The 20,019-nt window shown below is 39.8% G+C and overlaps 1 protein-coding gene across 4 annotated transcripts in view; it reads left to right on the top strand.

Annotated features, from left to right (window-relative positions):
- plekha6 (pleckstrin homology domain containing, family A member 6) overlaps window positions 1–19,745 on the top strand; it is a 177,984-nt gene extending 158,239 nt beyond the window's left edge. For 3 of the 4 annotated variants that reach the window (XM_080462391.1, XM_080462393.1, XM_080462392.1), the window contains 10 exons: window positions 95–234; window positions 2,772–2,936; window positions 10,156–10,231; window positions 10,490–10,593; window positions 11,920–12,078; window positions 12,352–12,498; window positions 13,117–13,250; window positions 14,204–14,352; window positions 16,947–17,057; window positions 18,322–19,745. In XM_080462391.1, the coding sequence (XP_080318517.1) occupies window positions 95–234; window positions 2,772–2,936; window positions 10,156–10,231; window positions 10,490–10,593; window positions 11,920–12,078; window positions 12,352–12,498; window positions 13,117–13,250; window positions 14,204–14,352; window positions 16,947–17,047 (1,175 nt within the window). In that variant the 3' untranslated portion in view covers window positions 17,048–17,057; window positions 18,322–19,745. The remainder of the gene's footprint in view (window positions 1–94; window positions 235–2,771; window positions 2,937–10,155; window positions 10,232–10,489; window positions 10,594–11,919; window positions 12,079–12,351; window positions 12,499–13,116; window positions 13,251–14,203; window positions 14,353–16,946; window positions 17,058–18,321) is intronic. The other variant, XM_080462394.1, reaches the window with a different exon arrangement.
- Window positions 19,746–20,019: the final 274 nt, after the last annotated feature.

Below are 20,019 nucleotides of genomic sequence, written 5' to 3'. Positions count from 1 at the left end.
CACGGCATTTAGTGAATAACATTGAATGCTTGTATGTCTAGCATGAATTTTTGACTCATTTGTGACTACACTTATGTGTGTTTCTCCTGAACAGTGACCAGCGGTGCATCAGGCTCCTTTAGCACTAATAGTTCAGCCAGTCCCCTGAGTTCTTTAAGCCTAACCAGTCCACTCAGTCCCTTTTCCTCAATGCCAGGCTGCCAGGCCTCCCCCACCAAACAGTTTGGACCGGAGGTAAGCACCGGACACTCCCGGCCAGGGGCTATCCCCAGTCCAAATTCTGGCACTGAATTTAGTCCAAGTCCTGAAGTGTGTATTAAAGTGTGCTCTAAACCTCGTCCTACATCATGCCTCCTGCATACTTTCATCGATGACTCTAATCCTTGGTGTAGACCCAGAAGTTACAGAGAACCTGAACCAGTGAACTATCGAGAACACATAAACCATTCTGATTGTAAACTACTTGAACAAACATTTTCTCAGTCCACAGACAGTTTTCAGAACTATAGGGAGTCCGTGAAGATATTGAACACTGTGGTTGAGGAAAAAGACCAAAACGTGAGCTGTAGAATTATTTCCAATTCCAACCAACCTATGACCCTAAATATAGCTGAAGAGAGTGAAAATATCACTTTCCTTCATGCAGGCCAGAGCTCCAAATACAATAATGTGAAACCCTACTTGGTCCAGACCCATGGTGACATTCAACACACCCGTTGGTTATCTGAAGACAAATGCAGCAAAGATGTTCGAATTGGCCTTCGTAAAGATGTGTATCCAGATCTCCATCTGTCAAGTGGCCTCAGAAGACAGTCCAACAGCAGACGACTTTCTCTATCTGAATCCAACGTCCTTGAATTTCAGGACTTTTACTGGACTGATGCTCTGCACTGCTTACACTATAGCCCAGATCTTTTTATACCCTCTATTTCTAGTTTCAGAGGTCTTAGCCCAGATAGTCAGTGGAATCATCTGCCAAGCCCTCAGGCTGGAACAGAATCTAGACCTCTTACTTACCCCAAGAATCAAGGAGAATTTGATCCTGATCTAGTGACCAGGATCCCGCCTGATTCACAGAGTACTCGTTCAGGGAAAGTGTTCATGCAGACCCACCTCTAACCTTTATAGGTTATGACAGTTCCTGGACCTTTTTGTCTCTTAGAAAAAAATATTTTTTATTAACATTTCTTGTAGAGTTGGGAGGGGTATACAGAATTACCTTCACTAATTAAAAATCACTTTAGCTTCAGACCATTTCCTCATTCAAACATAATTCTGTCATTATAACAATGTAAGTCATCATGTTTTAAGGTGAAATGTTTCACTGAATAATACAAATAGTGTATTTCTATGTTATTTTATGAAGTATCCATCACACAAATAAATAATATAACTAGTTTATGAAGAGAGATGGAGCGTCTCCTCTCTTTATGTTTATTCACAAGTGTGTGAATTGACCTGGATATGAAGCCTCCATAGAGCCAAATAATATAACAGTAGTTTCTATTGAGCTCAGATGGAAAAACTATTTGGTAAATCAGTCATGTCATGTCAGCACGTGTACATGTATGTAATTGCATGTAGGAGAAACACTACTCCATTAATGAAACTCTGGCTTTCCAGCTATTTATCTGTAGGTCAATAAAAAAAAAAGATGTTTTGTCACCATTATGAGACCCTGCTCTGATAATCCCATATCAGCTTTTTGTGCAGTTCACTTTTCTTGTCTTTGGTCCTGAACTGCATTTGTTAAAATGTATTCTGTCAGTCCTGAATCGAGTCTCTGAGTGCAGCAGCATTATTTAAGTTTCCACTCAGGCGTTAGCAACATATATGGTGTCGTGTTAACTGATGATTAAGTGTAGCTGTCAGGGATTCCCTCATAACTGACATGTGAACCTCATTTCTAATTTTATTAAACCTGGAATGGCTGTTTTGGAAAATTACTTCCATCCAGGCATCTCGTTCTGGGCATCTCAGGTCATTTTTCAGACCAACTAGCTCGGTGTGTAGCTTGTCTTGTTGTCAGTTTCACTTTCGCTTGTGAGCTTCACGTGATGACATCACATTCAAAACGTTAATTCACTGTTTTCTCCCAAAACAACAGTTAAGAGAAACATATTTATTAATAGTACTAAATGAAAACTCAACCACACATACATAAGTGCTGGACAAACACTTATTATTTAGACATTAAAGACATTATCTTTGCCCTTATAGGCTGATATGCGCAGCAGTCTTTTTTTCTTTTTTTTTTTTAATTAATGACGGTAATAAAACTAATACTTATTACCGTATTATCACCCAACACTAGTTTCTTGGTTTAATTAGTTGTGTAACTTTAAAGTGTATTTTTTCTTGGACTGATTTACATCGAGCCAATGAAAGAGAAACAATCTGCATGTTTCACTAATGTCTCTGGACTTGCTGAACCTAATGATGCAATGTAATCGGTTCAAAGCCCAACTTGATGAGGCACAATTAAGTTTTCTCTTTCTATATCCCAGTCAATTTGATAATTTATGTTTCATTAGGGAATAATATTCAGACATTTATAAAATTAAGACTTCATAAAAAGCTATCAGTCTAAATTATTTCATAACACCCATGAATTTTCATGTCTTAATTTCAACAACACATCTATCCCAGTCAAGAGTCCCTTCTAGTCTGCACTTGGCTTATTGTCTCTTCACTTGATGTGCAGCCTTCTCTTTTATGCCTCTTCTTTCTCTGCTTCTTCCTTACTCCTTCCTCCCTTTACAATGATCTAGGAAAGTGTCCCCGCCAGGCCTCCACTCCCAAAGTCGTATTACCCTCTGGAGCCTTCCCCTACCTTTCCTCCTTCCATCCCTCCTCTGCCTTTTGATAGCACCGCTTGGCTCTGCAGCTTGGGCATTGATGGTTACCTTGATGGTGAAGACTCTCACATCAGAAAGGTATTTTAAGTGTTTTTGCTCTTTTCCCACTTTTCTCTTCCCCTTCCCTGACTGCCATTCAGCATTAATTTTAAAAGGCTTTCATTCAGATCCTCATGGAAACATTTATATACACACATTCTACATTTCTGTTTGTTCCAAGACTTCACCGAAGTATTTTGTAAGAGACTAAACTCAAAAGCTTTTATCTTGGCCACTAACATTTTCTTAGCTCGTTTTAAAAGACATATTTCAACAGTTAAGTTAAAAGCTGACTTTAAATGTTCTACACAAAGGTCTGTTGTAAGTGCAAGCAGTGTTAATCTTTCCCAACACCCATTGTTCATGGTTTTTGTGGACTACTAGCTACTTGTGTCTGTATAGTGATTTCACTATATGATGGTGATTTTCAAATGGAAAAATTTGTAAACTTTATAATTTGAGGGAGTTACACATGTGACTTGCGAAATGGCTCAATGGCTCCACCAGCAAAATTAGAAAAAGGTAGCCCCAGAATCCCCTTTCACTGAGAGCTACGAAAATTGGCACACATATGTAACACCCCAAGATGCACAAAAAAAGTCTCTCACACACATACTGGTCCCTGCCTAGCTCGGTTGATAGCGCATGAGACTCACAATCTCAAGGTAGTGGGTTCATGCCCCACGCTGGGTGCCACCTTCCTGTGGGCTCACCATCCGCAGGAAAGGTTCTTAATCGGTGCAATGTGTTCTGAGTGACAGTGCTCAGACTGCCACCCCCGCCACCCTGAAAGGGATAGGTGGGAGAAAAATGGATGGACACATACAGGAAGTCTACAATTTTGAAATATATACTGTATTTTCGCAGATTTTGGACTAGCCAGAACTAGTCCTCGGCATAATTCCAAATGACCTGAAATTTGGTGTGGTGATAGAATACAGATTGGTGAGCAAAGCATATCAAAATGGCACCAAAATTTTAAAGGGTGTGGCCAAAATTGGATGTTTCACCACAGAACAGTAAGCACAGTGTAAAAACAGGAAGTGAATTGTAAAAGGCCTTAACATCACTTGATCAGTGTCAAACTTGACATTTTGCATCAGTTTCTGGCCCTCATCACAACCATATTGGCTGATTATTTTTACTCGTATCGCTTTTTGTAGGCATGGCAATGGCCAGTCACGCCATGAAACAGGAAGTGAATCGCCTGAACGTGGTCTGATCGGCATCAAAGTTCACACATTGCATCAGAGAGCGGCCCTCATCACAGCTATGCCACAATGACGACCATTTCCCAATTACCTGCTGGTAACAGGAAGTGAGGTGTACATGCTCTAAACTGGCTCTAATGTCACACCTTGCTTGAGAGTCCATGTCTGATCACAGTCAAAAGACAGTCACAACCATCTGGCATAACGCACTTACATTAGCACATGGGTTAACATTTACATATGCGGTAACACACTAGCTTTAGCATATGCGCCAATTTGCATACACACCCACATTAGCATATTCCATACACGCTAATTAGCATACGCCTAGCATAAGAGTCCACATCTGATCACTGTCAAGAGACACAACCATTGGTATAGCTCCACCAGCTGGAAACAGTAAGTGAAGCGCACATGCTCTGTTCTGGCCGAGACTTTACACTTTGCATTAGAGTCTACATCTGATCACAATCATAAGACCATTACATCGATCAGGCATAGAGCCCCCTGCTGAAAACAGGAAGTGAAGCATAGATGCTCCCTTCTGGCTTAAACTTTACACATTGCATAAGAGTGCTCATCTAATCACAGCCTTAAGACGGTTACAATTATCGGGCATAGTGCCACCTGCTGGTAACAGGAAGTGGGGTGACGTGCACAAAACCTTGACATGAGACACATTCCGACATGCGTGGGGGTTCTCGGACCCATTCAATGCTGCTTCAATTAGGAATAAAATGCAATGCAATCCATTTGCCTCAAAGAAGTTATTGAACGGCCAAGAAAAGATATGATGAACTGCTCATCATGCACAATGTGTGTGCACAGCTGAACCAGGAGAAAATTGTACATATCGGGAATTTGCTGTGACATACAGGTTTGTGCTGCTCTCTCTGATCTGATGGAAATAATAATGCTCTCCAAGATTCAGTCATCAACTACTGTGACTTTAAGGAATTCAGTGGGTAAAAATAATGTAAATAACCTTAAATAACAGCCAACCAAATCAGAATATGCCTTCAAAAAGATCTGAAATTAGGGCTATGATTTCTAAATTTAAGACCTGAAGAAATCAACTTTTAGGTCAATCCAACAACTTAAGACCTGATAGATTTTTTTTTTTGTTCTGTTAATATTAGGTGTAAACAGTGCACAAGTATGATTAAGTTAAAGTCTTTAAAGTTACAACAATGACAAAAACACTGTATCTCTGTTGACATCATCATCAGTTTTTGGCTAGATTGGTTCTGGTGTGCTCAAAGTTAGCATTGTCAGAGTTCAGGCCAACACACTTTCATAAGAACAAGAAGAAAAGTTTGGCTGTGGCATCAGCCAGCTGCTGAAAAAAACTCTTGTTTGGCAGGAGAGTTCATACTCCGAGAAGAAGCTGTCGAACTTGCAGGCCACGACCCCTCACTGCAGCTGCACGTTTGTGAAGCAGCGCTTTAACTTTTCAACTGCACAGCTTATTTCTCACTTCAAATGTTTTCAGAAATACATTGAGCTGAACTGTTTCAGTAATAAAAGAGTTTGTGCAGTGAGTAGTCCTCATCCTCCCAGTTCATCTTTTTGCGCTTCCGAGATATGTGTGGGTCGCCATGTTGTTGGTCTGGTTTTAGTGGTTTTAATCACAGCAAGTGACAGCCCTGAGTGATGCTTTCAGGGTCGGGTTGCCAACTCCCTAAAAGAAAAATAAGGGACACCTCACTGGCAGGGTTGGCCGACCCGTTCCTGGCGTGTTGAATTTTCTTTAGCTCTTTTTTTCTGTGTGTGAAACAATTTTTTTACCATCTGACTTGAACCTGAATTTTAGTAGATGCATATTATTTGTGATATGAACACATTGAAAACAGTGTTTAACAATTTATTTCTTATCGCAAAATAACAGAATAAAATCTGTATTTTTCTTGAATAGAAACCTGTTTTGATTCATAGAATAAAAAAATACATATTTCTTTAAGAAGAACTCCATCTGGCTTAAATTACAACAGAAAAAATTTAAATTAACTTAAAAGTGTATAAATTAATAGAAAACAATAGAAAGCAGAACATTCCTGTAAAAATGCACATTCAGTGCAATAAGAAAAGTGCAAACAGAAAATCTGTGGAAAAGTTTTAAACAGAATAATTCTTCCTCCAAGTGAATGACGGTTTTTTGAACTAAAAAAGAAAAAAAGATTGAACTCATGAACGCAAAAGCTCAATGCTACATCATGTAGACTCGAAAAAATAACTCAATGGATTAACTCAATTGTATTTTGGGCAGGTTTTCCATCCAATAAAGTTTCTTAGCTCCAACTCAATATATATATATTATTTAATTTTTCATTTGGTTAACCCAAAAACACATAATTGAGAATTAATTTGGTTTTCTTAAATTCTAAAGAAACACGAGCGTGAACCCGGTTGAGGTTTTTTTTTTATTTAAATGTAATAAAAACTTTACAGAATGTACAATTTAGGTCACATTTTAAAGAACCAACAAAGCAATGAATAGCAATAAAATAAAAGAAAAAAACAGGAGTTTGACCCTTTGCACAATTTTCCAAAGAAGAGTATATGATAATGCAATTGGCTTAAAATAATGTAGTAAGTTGAAATATTAAAAACATTAATATGTTATTATTGAGTCTATACTTAAGACTCAATAAATCTCAGTTTAACGTACATTAATATTTTGGGGAGAAATGTGCCTTGTTTTACAAATGTAAATCAAAATTTAGCAGGTTAAAAGGACTGCTCTCGGCAGCAAAACACCAGGGAGGAGCTTGTACAGAATAATGATCGCTGTCTAACCAAAACCAAGTATCTTGAGAATAGGCTTTTACAATTTCTTGGTAAAATAAACTACTTTTGAGAACTAAAGCTAAGGTTCAAGCTATTAAGCCGAGCAAACACTTACAAAAAACACTGAATCGCCTCAAGAATTCATTGCCAAAAAATGAATGTAAAATGAAAGTAGATATTTTGAAAATATGTGATTTTGATTGGGCAGTGACAACATCAAATATAATGACAAAGCATTGTTCTTTGTAGCCCACCATTTTTACAGAATCACTGAGCAGCTTCAGTTCAGACCAGGATCACTTCACTGCTGACCAAACTGGAATCAGTTCAGATCTGATTGAGTTCAATATGATGCAGGAAAGGTTGGTATCAGTTCAAAGCAGGTTAACATGTGGCTCCATTCAGAAAATGTTATGTTCAGTTCCTTTTCAGCTGCTGAATTTTTGTGCTGAGCCTATGTCCGTCCAAATTCATGAGGATCGTCTGGGAAAACTCAAATATGTTCTCAAGTGTCTTAGAAACTGAGATCCAGGGTATTGATCAGCCCAAATAGTGAAATGAATGTCATTATGTTACGTTCCATGTTGTTGGTGAATGTGAAGCCTTCAAAGATGACTCCCATATCTTCTGAAACACTCTTGTCCTCTGAATGTGTAAACGGCCTTAATTGCGGTGAGATCCCCTTGGCATCCTCAGCAGTGATCGGTTGAAAAACGCAAACATGAAACAAGTTATACTGTGTAGTTTCCTTAGTGTTTTCATTTCAATAGTCCCAAATTAATATCACATTGAGATGAACCAGACAGCACTAATGAACTTAGGTTGCTTTTTACTTATTCTTTAGATACATTTTCATCAGCAACTACGTTTGATAGTTGACCTCTTTGAAAGTTTTATCTTTTGCTTGGTGCTTTGGCAGGCGGAATTGGCCCCCAGGCCTTATGATTGACTCTCCTGCTCTCAGTAGTGAAAGCGACCCGATGGAGTACATTCTTACTTCAACTGAATCTGTGGATTTCTGTAATAATTTGAGTTTACGGCTTTACAAATTTATAACAAAAAAACTACTTTTGGGATATTAAGAGCATAATTCTTACACAGTATATCTGCCTGCAGTACAGACTCAAGTCAACACTCTTGTTATGATTGAATTGTAAGGATACAACAGATGAACTACTGAGTTATTAGGATAAGCTGCAAATCACAAAGTCTTGAAAAAGTTCTATTTTTTTAAACATAATGGGCCAGTATGCTATTTTTAAACTTGAAACTTGATTCAAAGTACTTATAAACTTTACTTTTTATTTTGGTTTTTTACATTTTATGCAGCAAGTAATAATGTAGTAATCTAGTAATGCATTAAATTGTCATTTTTAATTTTGGTATTGTTCTTTAATAGAACATAAGTATGAAAAAAGTTAAAATATTTAAGGGTGTCATTTATCTATAGACTAAAAATTACATTCATGAATGTTTCAGTATTATCGAGACTCATCATATTCTGATGAGTGTGCCAGATTAAGAATAACCAGGGAACACTGCTACATGGGCAATATCCAGTGATAAACTTACCAGGTCCTCCTTAAGGAGAGTGTATTGATCTTCATTAAAGTAAACAACCAGGCTTTTGAGGACACACACACTCTTTCTCCTGATGGTGAAATCATCAGACTGAAACAAGAGACGGACAACAGACCAGTTTAGTCACATCTAGAATAGTAGAAAGTCAGCATGAAGAGAACAGACTGTGTGAAGTCTGTTCTCTTCAGCCCCTTTTCAGCTCAATACGGGACGTGTACTTTTGTTTGTGAATACGGGACGATTCCGTTTTTCAAGGGACGGTTGGCAACCCGAGTTCAGGGGCATCACGTAAATCCAAAACATGATACGTGCTCCATGCTAACGAGCTTCGGGGCTCATGCAGTAGTGAGGCTATATGCTAAACATGATTAAAATATGAATGATACAGGCATTACCAAGTTGGAACGCGTGTGCACAACACACAGCATTGTGTAAATACTCAACGCACATTTCCTGTCACGGACTTGTGGCGGGATGCAGAAGTAAACAAGAAATATCTGAACAATCACAAGAGTTTCTAGACCACACTACAGAAACTTTGGAACCGAGAGACTTTGGCCCAGGCAGTTGTCACCGCTGAACAAAATTTTGCCTATTTTGTTCGTCAAAACCCTGGAATACCAAACTTACTTGTTGTTCTTATGAAGTATGAAATGGCTTTTAATCTTAATGTTTAGCTAATTAGACAAAATAATCTCAATAAAAACAACTATCAAAACCCTGGTGTGATGAAATTGTCATATTCTCATTAAGCTCAGATATGACAAAAAACATCTCCTGACTGCCGGTCTTCATATAGTTCATGTTGCTCCATCAGTCTACCAGTCTGTCCATCGGTTCAAGAAGACTTGTTCTGTCACAGACATAACCTTCATGTGTAAACCTAAACTCAATAAAACCTTTTCTCTGCTCTCAGCACCAGGCAGTCATGTTTGAGTCAATATATAGTGTCATACAGTCATCAGGACATGTCTTTCCTCACACTCCTGCTTGCTGCTTCCACCAATCTCAAAATAAACCCAATCTGTGTTGAAGTATTAGTTTGAGAATTTGATATAATTGATCTCACCTGGGAGAGCTCTAAACCCAGTCACTCATCTGAAAGTCTGAGGCCCCGTTTACACGACAACCAATTCGAGTGTATCCGCAAAACTTTCTTCACTTTTGGGGGGTCCGTTTACACGGCACCTTGGGAATCAATCCGGCTCCCAAGGTGGAAAGATTCTTTCACGGCGCAAATCCCTCCTGCGGAGACTGCCCCTCCTGCTCATTCAGTTGTAAACAAACATGGCGGCCGCGTAGTGGTATGACTTGCGGTCCATATTCTAGTTTTATCGTTCATATCAGTAGTTTAATAGTTGAGACTCTCCCCTGATAGCATCCGATACATCATCAGTCCATGCAGATGTCGGGTGCTCTCCATTTTCCTCCCGTTTATAGTGTGTTGTTCTCTGCACACGTCTGTGTAGTTTCATGACAAAAATCAAGCAACAGCGCCATCCAGTGGCCCGGCATACTAACTACATTGTTGTCTCTGTGTCCGCTGCTGCAGTGTAAACGCCCCCACTTTTTTTTTGCGGATTAGGTGTTGTCACGTGAAATGTTGTTGTGTAAACATGGCCTTAGTGAGTCTACACTGGAGTGTCTGTTTTATCACAAATAGTGTGTCTGCATTGCAGCCTGCGTATGGAGAACAGAGTACTATTGGTGACGTGCAGGATCAAATCCACGACAGACTGTCCAGCACAAATAAAGGTACAAGTTAAATTCCTCTGTGATAATTGTAAACTAGTAATACTTGTGTAATATTACTGGTTTAGCATGAACACATGGTAGTCATTATGCTGACATCGTACATGACAGACTTTGACGTGTGAATATGCTGTAAAAAATAATGACACTTTGAAAACACATTTGAGTCATTTTATAAAGGTTTCCTTTGTCATTTTACATTCCTCTTTTGTCCCATACTTACATGTATTCCCCCCTTTTTTGTCCCTTCTGCCTTGCCAGTTGGCATTGTTCCTCCAAGAACGAAGTCGCCCACCGATGAATTACACAGGAGCTCTGCTGGAGTTTTAAAACATGCTGGCAGATTGCCAAATGGAACTGGCCGGGTATGTCCACCCAAATCACAAAATACTTTTTATCCAGTTTCATCCAAATACCGGTCTCAACAATGTACCATGTACTATTTCCTCTTTTTTAAAATAAATTAGGGCTCTTACAGCACCACACACACACACACACACACACACACACACACACACACACACACACACACACACACACACATATGGGCATGGATATTTCTCTATCATTTTTATTAGATTTTCCGATAACAATAACCCGAGGATATCCCTTAAAATGTGATTTCTTTACAAAAATATTTGAATATTTGTCTTTCTCACCAGGACATCTATGGATGGACCCTAAATTTCAGAACAGCAGCTCTTGTTTATTTACCTACACTTTACCAACACTACGTGCTGTGGCTGCTGAGGTTGGATGCAGTAAGACAGTAGTGATGTGTCGAGTTTGAATGAATCGTTCAAAACCCGCGAGTCACTTTACTGAACTGTGTATCACGAGTCATCACGTTCATCAACTCGTTCACTGAATTATTCTTGCTACATTTCCCTCCCAGACACTCAGCCTCTTACTTGGTTGGACGGTGCTGAAACGTGCTTCCGTGGCCGGGGAAAATTGGTCAATTTGCGGCCACGTGTGTGTCTCTGGCTTCCCAGAGAAAGAGAACCTCAGTTGCGTTTTGCGGCGTGCAAATTTGGGAAGGTCCGCAGATAATCCAGCAAAGGATCAGGTGCTTCGTGCAGGGGTGTCCAGAAGCGAGGTTCAAGTTGGCATGCAGGGGAGCTGTCTGCGTTGCTCCGGCGCGCTCCGTGGCTCCAGTAAAAGAAAAAGAAAATGAAAAGTACTTTTCCACGGTTTTTTCACTTAGCCAGCTATTTAAAATTCCGGGCCCCGTCCCCATGTGTTAACACGTGGCTCCTTGTGTTTCCTTACAAAGTTGTACTTGTTGATCAACGCGAATCCATCTTGGAGATGGTGGGGGGTTTCGCGGGACTGGATTTTATACATGCACGTCGTGTTCTGGTTTCCAGCTGTTTTGGCCAGTGCCTGGGCCAATCCGTGTGGAGTCGACTTTGGTGTTCCGGGGCGTTTTGCTTCGGCTGGTGGACAGAGTTGGTGGATCCTCTACTGTTGGAGTGTAGTGGTGCAGCTGACGGGATGGGTTTGAGGGGGCCAATGGCGAGTTTTTTTTCCAGTGGTGACCACATGTTTTCTTTGTTTAAGAAAAGCATGGTCTCTCTCCCCGCCCCCTTTTGTCCGGAAGAGGTGAACAGTGGATGCCAGGCCCAACACATACGTGCACAGAAGAAGTTTGAGACTTGGACTAAAGCAAGGTTCATTTCACTGTACAGGAACGCCCAAAGAGTGCTGTGTTTCCAGCAGAGATGAAGTCCAAAATGAGCATTGAAGAGCAGAATGAGCGAATCCGTCGCAATCAGAGTAACTCTGTGAGAGACAAGAGAAGGAGCCTCAACTTGTCCAGTGGTCATTCTCCAGCTAACTACAGAGTGGTAAGATCATCAATTACCATTTATTAGATGGAAATGTCTGATCTCTACATATAGAAACCAATTGAAGGAGACCAGGATTTGTTTAATTTCACTGATATGTATCCAGTGAAATAAAACATTCCTATCACTGTTCACTTTTTGCTTTTAGGTGGGGAATACAGCCTATGAAATGATCAGTGTTTGGACATTTAAAAAGCACTAACGTATTGCATCAATACATTATACACATAGGTTTGTATGTCTATTTAAATCATTCCTGTTGTTTGTGGACAGATCCGTAGGCGGCTCACAGCTCATGAGATTGACATAAAAGATTTGGAGGTTGCTGTTCGAGGCCCAGGACACGAGTCTCCACGAGAAGAGATTGCTCGCCTGAAGCGGTCACATGTTGAACCAGAACACTGTGACATGAAAGCTGAGGTGGGATAAGACTGCTCAAGTATCATATCATTTGTTCACTCACTCTTGTTAGAAATAATTTAATAAGATTTGCTCTTACAATTCAGTGTGATTCAGTAAAAAAAAGCATATAAATTTATACATGTAATATGTTTGATGTAATCAAAGGTTTGAATTTATTCTGTTAATTTTTGAGCTTGTACTGGATGTGCTTCTAATATTCTCCTTATGTCAGATGCCTTACTGAAGACTATTGACCATGTTAGAAGCAACCAATGACATGTCATTCACTTTGTTTGTATGTGTATGCGTGTGTAGGTGCGTTACTATGTTTGCAGGTCTGTGGTTATTTGATTATATTTATTTTAAAAAGCTGAGCTCTGCCAATTCAAGCGTAAACCACTGCCAGGGGTCATAGAGATGTTAAGTGTGGTCAGTTGATTATTCTCATACAAAGAAGAGAGAAATGTGCTAATGACTGAGATATAGCTTGTAGCATATTATAGACAGTCTATATACTAGTTTGATGTGTATTTGTAGTAGGACAAGAGTTTTCCTGATGAAACGTAGACCTTGCCAACTGTGAATCCTATGAGATGCTGCATTGAATGATCGTATTGAGTGAGTTGTTTATTGTAGCTAACAGCTCCTGACAAGGATGTGATCCCCGAGCGTTACCTGGATGCAGAGGATGACACTCCCATGAGCCCCGAGGAACAAAAGGAGAAGCAGAAGAAACTGGAGCGCATCAAAACTCTCATTGCCAAATCAAAGTACAGTTTTACTTGAATCAATTTTAATTCACTCTGTGACACTTATTTTACCAAAGATCTACTCACTGTTACAGACTAAAATTATATGGATCTTTCACAAAGTATCTTAATACAAAACTGGAAGCACAGAAGAAAACATACTTTTTGTTTTGGAAAACCCATTAAAGGGGTCATATTTTACAGCTTTTCAACACTTTTACATGGGTCTCATTAGTCCAAAAATGTTGCATTCAGAGTTTATTGCCCCAAATCCAGCTTTTCCTTGATTTTCCCATCATTTGAATATTTTCTCATCTGAGCTGCATTTAGAATCTGCTGTGTCTGCGTGAGCCGGACTGTCCCATACATCCCATCTTGGGAAGAGGAGGAAGTACTTCCTTTCATGGTGCCATGTGCCAGACCAGAGCTGCCCATTTGTAGGAGGGTCACAATTAGGGTTTGATTTCTGATTCGCTCGTTGGAGCACACACTTTTTAAAAATTCAAACAAGCCAGGGAGAGAGATGATAGATTTTCTTCACTTCTGAATTCCAAGTATGGGAACAATTATTACTATTGGAAACCCATTAGAAAGTGAATTTTGACCCCTTTAAAGCTATTTGGATCTTTTGGCTTGGCACAGAATATTTTATCCCTCGGAGCAGAGAAGCTCTGCCCTCTGATGCTTTATTGGGAGTAATTATTTGTTACGGTTTTGAGGTAATTTTAATATTTAGTCCATTAAAGTAATCTACAAGCAGGTACATCTCAAATGATTATAATGAATTTTAATAGTTCAATCTTACACTTATGAATTAATTCAAACTGTTAAACTTGCATATTTGGAGTTGTTAAACAAAAAATAACTGCAGTTAAAGACATTTATACTGCTCACATATACCAGAATCATAATTTCTAGAAATAACATTCCCTGTTATTTTGTTGTTTGTTTCTGTTTGAATGGTTGTGAATCAGTTTGCAAAATATCGTTCCCATCCTGGATGGCCCAGTGGATGGTGGAGCTCCAGCCAGCTCTCAGCAGCAGTTGCAGGAGCAGGAGAAGCGTATTGAGATCTCCTGCGCTTTAGCTGCTGAGGCGTCTCGCCGCAGCCGCCTTCTCTCTGGTGAGGAAGTTCATTCACCCCCTGCTACATTTGATTCAGTACAATCAAGTCGACTTAAGTGCAGATATTCATGTGTTGTTTGAAAAATGTTAAAACTTTGTATTTCTTTGTGGCAACATTTCTTCCTTCCATCTGAACTCACAATGAAAACATTACTTACCCCAGTGCATCTTTTCTAGTAGTAGAAGTAGTAGTAGAGAATATTTTCTCGCTGGTTAACCACCAGGAGGTGCATAACACTGTAGATTTCATTCAGAAGGTAAATGAGGTAAGTTGATGTGATCATAGATTTTTGAGAGATATTAATTCTTGATGGTCATTAGAGAGTGACATGCTTACCACCGAAAGGCTTCATCAGGCCTTACATCATCATCAGGCCTCACTCTATCATCAGCCATCACTCCAACCTCGGGTCTGACTTCGAACTCCTTCATTAGGGCCATCCTGACTCTGCTCACCAAAAAGGGAAATCCAGGCCAAACCTGAGGCCCATCTCACTCTTCTACACTAACGCAAATAATTGCCAGATGCATTGTTAAAAGACTGTGGACACTATCATCAATGTGGAACAAACATACGGTGTCCCAGAATGAAAGTTGGTGAACATCATCTATCTTCTACAATGCTTGTTCCTGTTCAGAGCCACTGGAGCAGATCTCAGCTTACTAGGGCAGAATACACCCTGGACAGGTCACCAGTCTATCACAGGGCACACAGAAACAATCACACACACTCACTTTCAAACCTATGGGCAATCCAGAAACCACAGTACCTGGAGGAAACCTATGCACATACGGGGAGAACACAAAAACAGTATACATAAAGGCCCCGGGTGCTATATGAACCCACAATATTCTCTCTGTGAGGCAAGAGAGCTAATCACTAAATCTAAACAAATTATAGTTTATCAATTCCAGTGGGGAAATTGCTTTTTTCTTTATCTGAATTGATACAGTACTACAGTACAGCATTCTGGGGAGCTGGTGGGGGTCAGTGACCCATGGCTGTGGCCTGTCCTCCGTGGGGATCGAACCTGCAAACACCAAATACTAAGTCCACCTCTCTAGCCTCTCGGCCACCACTGCCCACTTTCTTAACCAATGAATGTGGCTGCCATTCAAGGTGCATTATCCAACCAATGGGAGCAATTTAGGGTTCATAGTCTTGCTCAAGGACACTTCGACATGTGGGCAGGAACATGTAGCGATAGATGTAATTGCATAATCAGACCAGCAGAGAGCAGTAACAGACGTTAAGCTGTATGTGCAGAGTCCAGAATATCTTCAACAGTGAATGCACCTGTGCTTTAAATGAGACCTGCTGAATAAAGGTTAAACTACTGAAACACAGTTTCTTCATTATATTAGAACCTACACAGGAGAGATGGGGAGTCGAAGGTGGAACCTTCTGATCGAAAGACGATCAGAATTAAATGCTGGACTGTTTTCTATTGACCAGGAGAAAGCATTTCACGGAGTTGATCAATTTTATAAAGCACTCGGCTCTTTTGGTTTCAGAAAAATAACTCTTTCTGGGACACTCTTGGGAACCCCAAAGAGACCAACCAACCACAAACTGTATTTTTCCCCATATGTCCATCAGTGCTGCAGTTTGAGAATAGGAGTTGGACAACTTTCTTTCACAACACCACAACTGCCAATTTCTCCAAATTGAAGAAGTAGAAGAGCCTGTACATGATAACTGTGAAGATCATGAACCGTTCATCGCTGGCTGGTTTTCAGGTGTGTGTGCGTGTGTGTGTGTGTGTGTGTGTGTGTGTGTGTGTGTGTGTGTGTGTGTGTGTGTGTGTGTGTGTGTGTGTGTGTGTGTGTGTGTGTGTGTGTGTGTGTGTGTGTGTGTGTGTGTGTGTGTGTGTGTGTGTGTGTGTGTGTGTGTGTGTGTGTTGGGATGCTTTTGTTATGTGGATATAGATTTCAATACCCACCTTTTCAAGTCCAAGTTTTTTTTCTCCCATTGCAATACAAATGCTTTTTTGAGATTGAGTTTGAAAGCTGTAAATATGATGTTGGAACAGTAAATGAGAGATTAAAGATCTCTCTCTCGCTCTCTCTCTCTCAATAAATAAAGTACTGTGAAAATTAATGAAAATTAAACTGTACCCGGGCTGGAGCCAGTGAATAACCCAAACCAGTATGTGCTGGTATAATAGAAGGTAGTAGAAGAAAACATGCAACGAAAACATGCAAATGCAATGAATGAAATAATTCATGCTGAAGTTTGTTGTTTAATTAGAAATTAACATGTACCCACATTAGTGATGATGAAAAATAATAGACATTGTGCCACTGATAGCTTATTCCATGTCTTCTCATGGTATAGATAAAGCAAACTGATGATCAGTAATAAAAGTATTTCTGCATCTTCAGGCTACATTCAACACCTTTTACAGTAGTCCTGCCAAACACAGACGTAACATGTATTTAGCAGATATATGATGTCCCAGGTTATAGTGATAATTTGTTTGTACAGTCTCTACTCTTCACCAACTTATTTCACTATCTTTTTCCTTTTCACTCCTACTGCTTCCATTTTCCTGGTGTTCGCCTCACGATCACCCCTCCATCTCATTCCAGCCCAGTACACCTCCAGCCCCACCACCAACTCATCAATTTTGGGTCCTTCCCCTTCCTCTGCTGACTTCCCCAGCTCAGTGGCTCACTTCATGAAGGTGTGAGTTTCACAAGGTGAGTTTCCGGTGACTATACCATATGTCAGACATGCCACCTGACACTGCGGTTTCATTTTGGTCCATAGGGTGACTTTATATATATATATATATATATATATATATATATATATATATATATATATATATATATATATATATATATATATATATATATATATATATATATATATCGTGCAAAACTCGGAGTTCGGATTTTCTTGACTCCTACCTAAACGCACTCAGAGCATAGCACCATGACGGATGAAATTATTCCTGTTATTGCTGTAGATCCTCACCTTGCCGACTGTTGTCTAACTGTTGTAATTCCATAAGGAGATGTATTATACATTGTGTGTGTATTGTCACTTAATGTCATTTCATGTTTGTGTGAGAGAGAGAGTTTATTGCTTAGCCCAATTTGTATGATCTAGCTCTTTGTAGAATCACAGTACCAAGTGGCAACATGAGACCAATAACCAGAAAGTAAAATCTTCACACACAAATTATATGCAATTCAGGAGGAAGCTTTATTCACAGACAAGGAAATATTGTAGATAATCTAAAAGATTTAATAATATATGTTGCACGCAGTCCTTTCTGGTGACAACAGGTGGGGCTCAGCCCTGGCCCGAATGACCAGTGTGATATTCCACCTATCTGTGTGAATTGAATTTTTTGTGTGTGTGGGTTTCTTCTGGGTTCTCCGGTTTCCTCCCACAGTCTAAGCACATGCAACATGTAAAGTCAAACATGTAAGGTCAATTAGGGATGCTAAATTGCCCCTAGGTGTGATTGTGAGTGTGTGTGGTTGTCTGTCTATGTGTGTGTGTGCCCTGTGATAGACTGGAAATCTGTCCAGGGTGTATCCGGCTGCCCCCGCCGACAGTATGCTGGGATTGTCTCCCGCAACCCTGAACGGGATAAGCGGTGTGGAAGATGGAAAGATGGGTGTATAAATGTATATGGATTTAGAATTAAAGTGGCAAAGGAACAATAGAATTTTGGTAGTGCACAGTACAATATATAATATTTACACTGTATTGGCCAACCCTGGCCAATTTCGGTTAGAGTTAGTGGTCTGGCCCATCAGAAAGAAACCAACTGTCCCTGGCCCCTGAACTGGAGCAAGCTTGATCCTGTCACAGACTTCTCTCTCTGTGCTGCTTTTGTGCTGATTCTACACATTTGAAGGAATGACTTCTTGTCATTTTAATAACCAACACCATATATTTATTTCCCAAGAAAGGCAATTGGTGATGAGTGTTCTTTGCCTCTTTCAGTCCAAGCCCTGGATTCCGTGAAGTTCGAAGGAGCTACTTTCTGAAGATCCACTGGAAAAAAATCACAAACAGAAGGCTTTTTTCGTTTAGCATCAGAATAATTCAAACGTGCTTGTAGAGATGACTTTTTCAGGTCTTTATGACCTGTTGGAATCAGTTACACATGGTGACAAGTAGGATAAACAAAGGGAAATGCCTTGGAGATATTTTAAGACAAATTGTTAGGCAAAATTTCAGGTTAAATGTCACTGAAGGTGAAGATGCCTCTGGATTTTTTAATACTTTTGGATGATCAACTGTGAAAGCACCAACCAGTGAAGCCACCAGTGACTTGTGAGGTCCAACGAGGCCACATGGGCCCCTGCTGTGACAAAGGAAATATCCCCTTTTCTCTGTAAATGTCTGAAAAGCCTCCTGAACTCACTGAGATGCCTCTTTAGTGCCATCTTCTTGCTGCTCCCTCCGCAGCCTTTTTTGCTGTCTGCTGTCTCTAATAACATATGAGAGTTGGCTGTAAAATCAATCACTGAAATTGCATTTTGCTTCAACATTTTACATGTTTTTATATCTCTTAACTTGATGTGAGTCAGCACCAATTCAAATGCTAACCTTTCATTTACGTTCATACTGCATTGGAATACATAAATATAGTCCAGTCTGAATCCTGATAGGCTCATATGCAGTAGTATATTTAGGTTATCCTCATTTAAACATTGTTTCAGCACTTTGCCTACAGTCACTGTTGTGCCAGTGGTACATCTCCATGCATCTGCTCAATGGAAAGTGACCTGAACTTCAGTGTAAACAGTCGACTATGATCCAGGCCTTGTTTATGATGTGAGCGGATGAAAATGGTCACACACTTAAAGCGCCTCACAGTGACTATTTAAGATTAGATGAGTAGCACTTCTGCTCCACAAAACCCGAAATCACAGATAGAAAATGACGAAGTTAAGAGTCTATATACTAATATAGAAGAAACTCTTTCTGTTCGGTACACTGCTCAGCCATACCATTATGAACAGGTGATGAAACTGTTGGTCGGTGGTGTCTGTCGAGTGGCAAAATAACATTTTATGATCCTCACAGCAATTAAAGTTGTGAGACAGAAAAGTTTCATCCAAGGAAAGTTTTTTTAATATTAATGCAAACTGCATGTTGACACGTTGAAAGGATGTGATCACAAAAAAGCAACGGCTCCTGTTGAGGACATTTAAAAAAAAAGAAAGCATCCAATTGCAGAGAACACCGCAGTAATTTCTGACAAGCAAGCACTCACATGCGTATATATCCAGAAATGGAAAGTGAACATTGACCTTAGAAAAGTTGGTTGATGACATCTGTTTAAGAGCTGTCTATGTGATGTTGATAAGCTCAGAATAAGTTCTATATATATTAGCGCCAAAACTGGAATTTGGAATTAGAAAAAAAAAAAAAGTACACTGGACTTGCAGATCTCATGATTTTGAAGGTGTAGTTAATATGGGGCTGCTCTTTTTTCGCTTGACAAAATGTAAATTCTTCATTATTAGTCATATTTCAAACTGGATCAAACGTTTTGCCTTTTATATTTCTTTATACTGTAAATGGACATCACTTATATAGCAGCCCCAAAGCGCTTTACATGATTCATCACATTCACCCATTCGCACACACATTCATACGCTATTGGAGGCTGCAGCCATGCAAGGCGCTGTT

The sequence above is a fragment of the Lipophrys pholis genome (genome assembly GCF_963383615.2).
Source record: "Lipophrys pholis genome assembly, chromosome: 4".
Taxonomy (NCBI): Eukaryota; Metazoa; Chordata; class Actinopteri; order Blenniiformes; family Blenniidae; genus Lipophrys; species Lipophrys pholis.
This window is presented reverse-complemented; position numbering and strand designations above follow the sequence as displayed.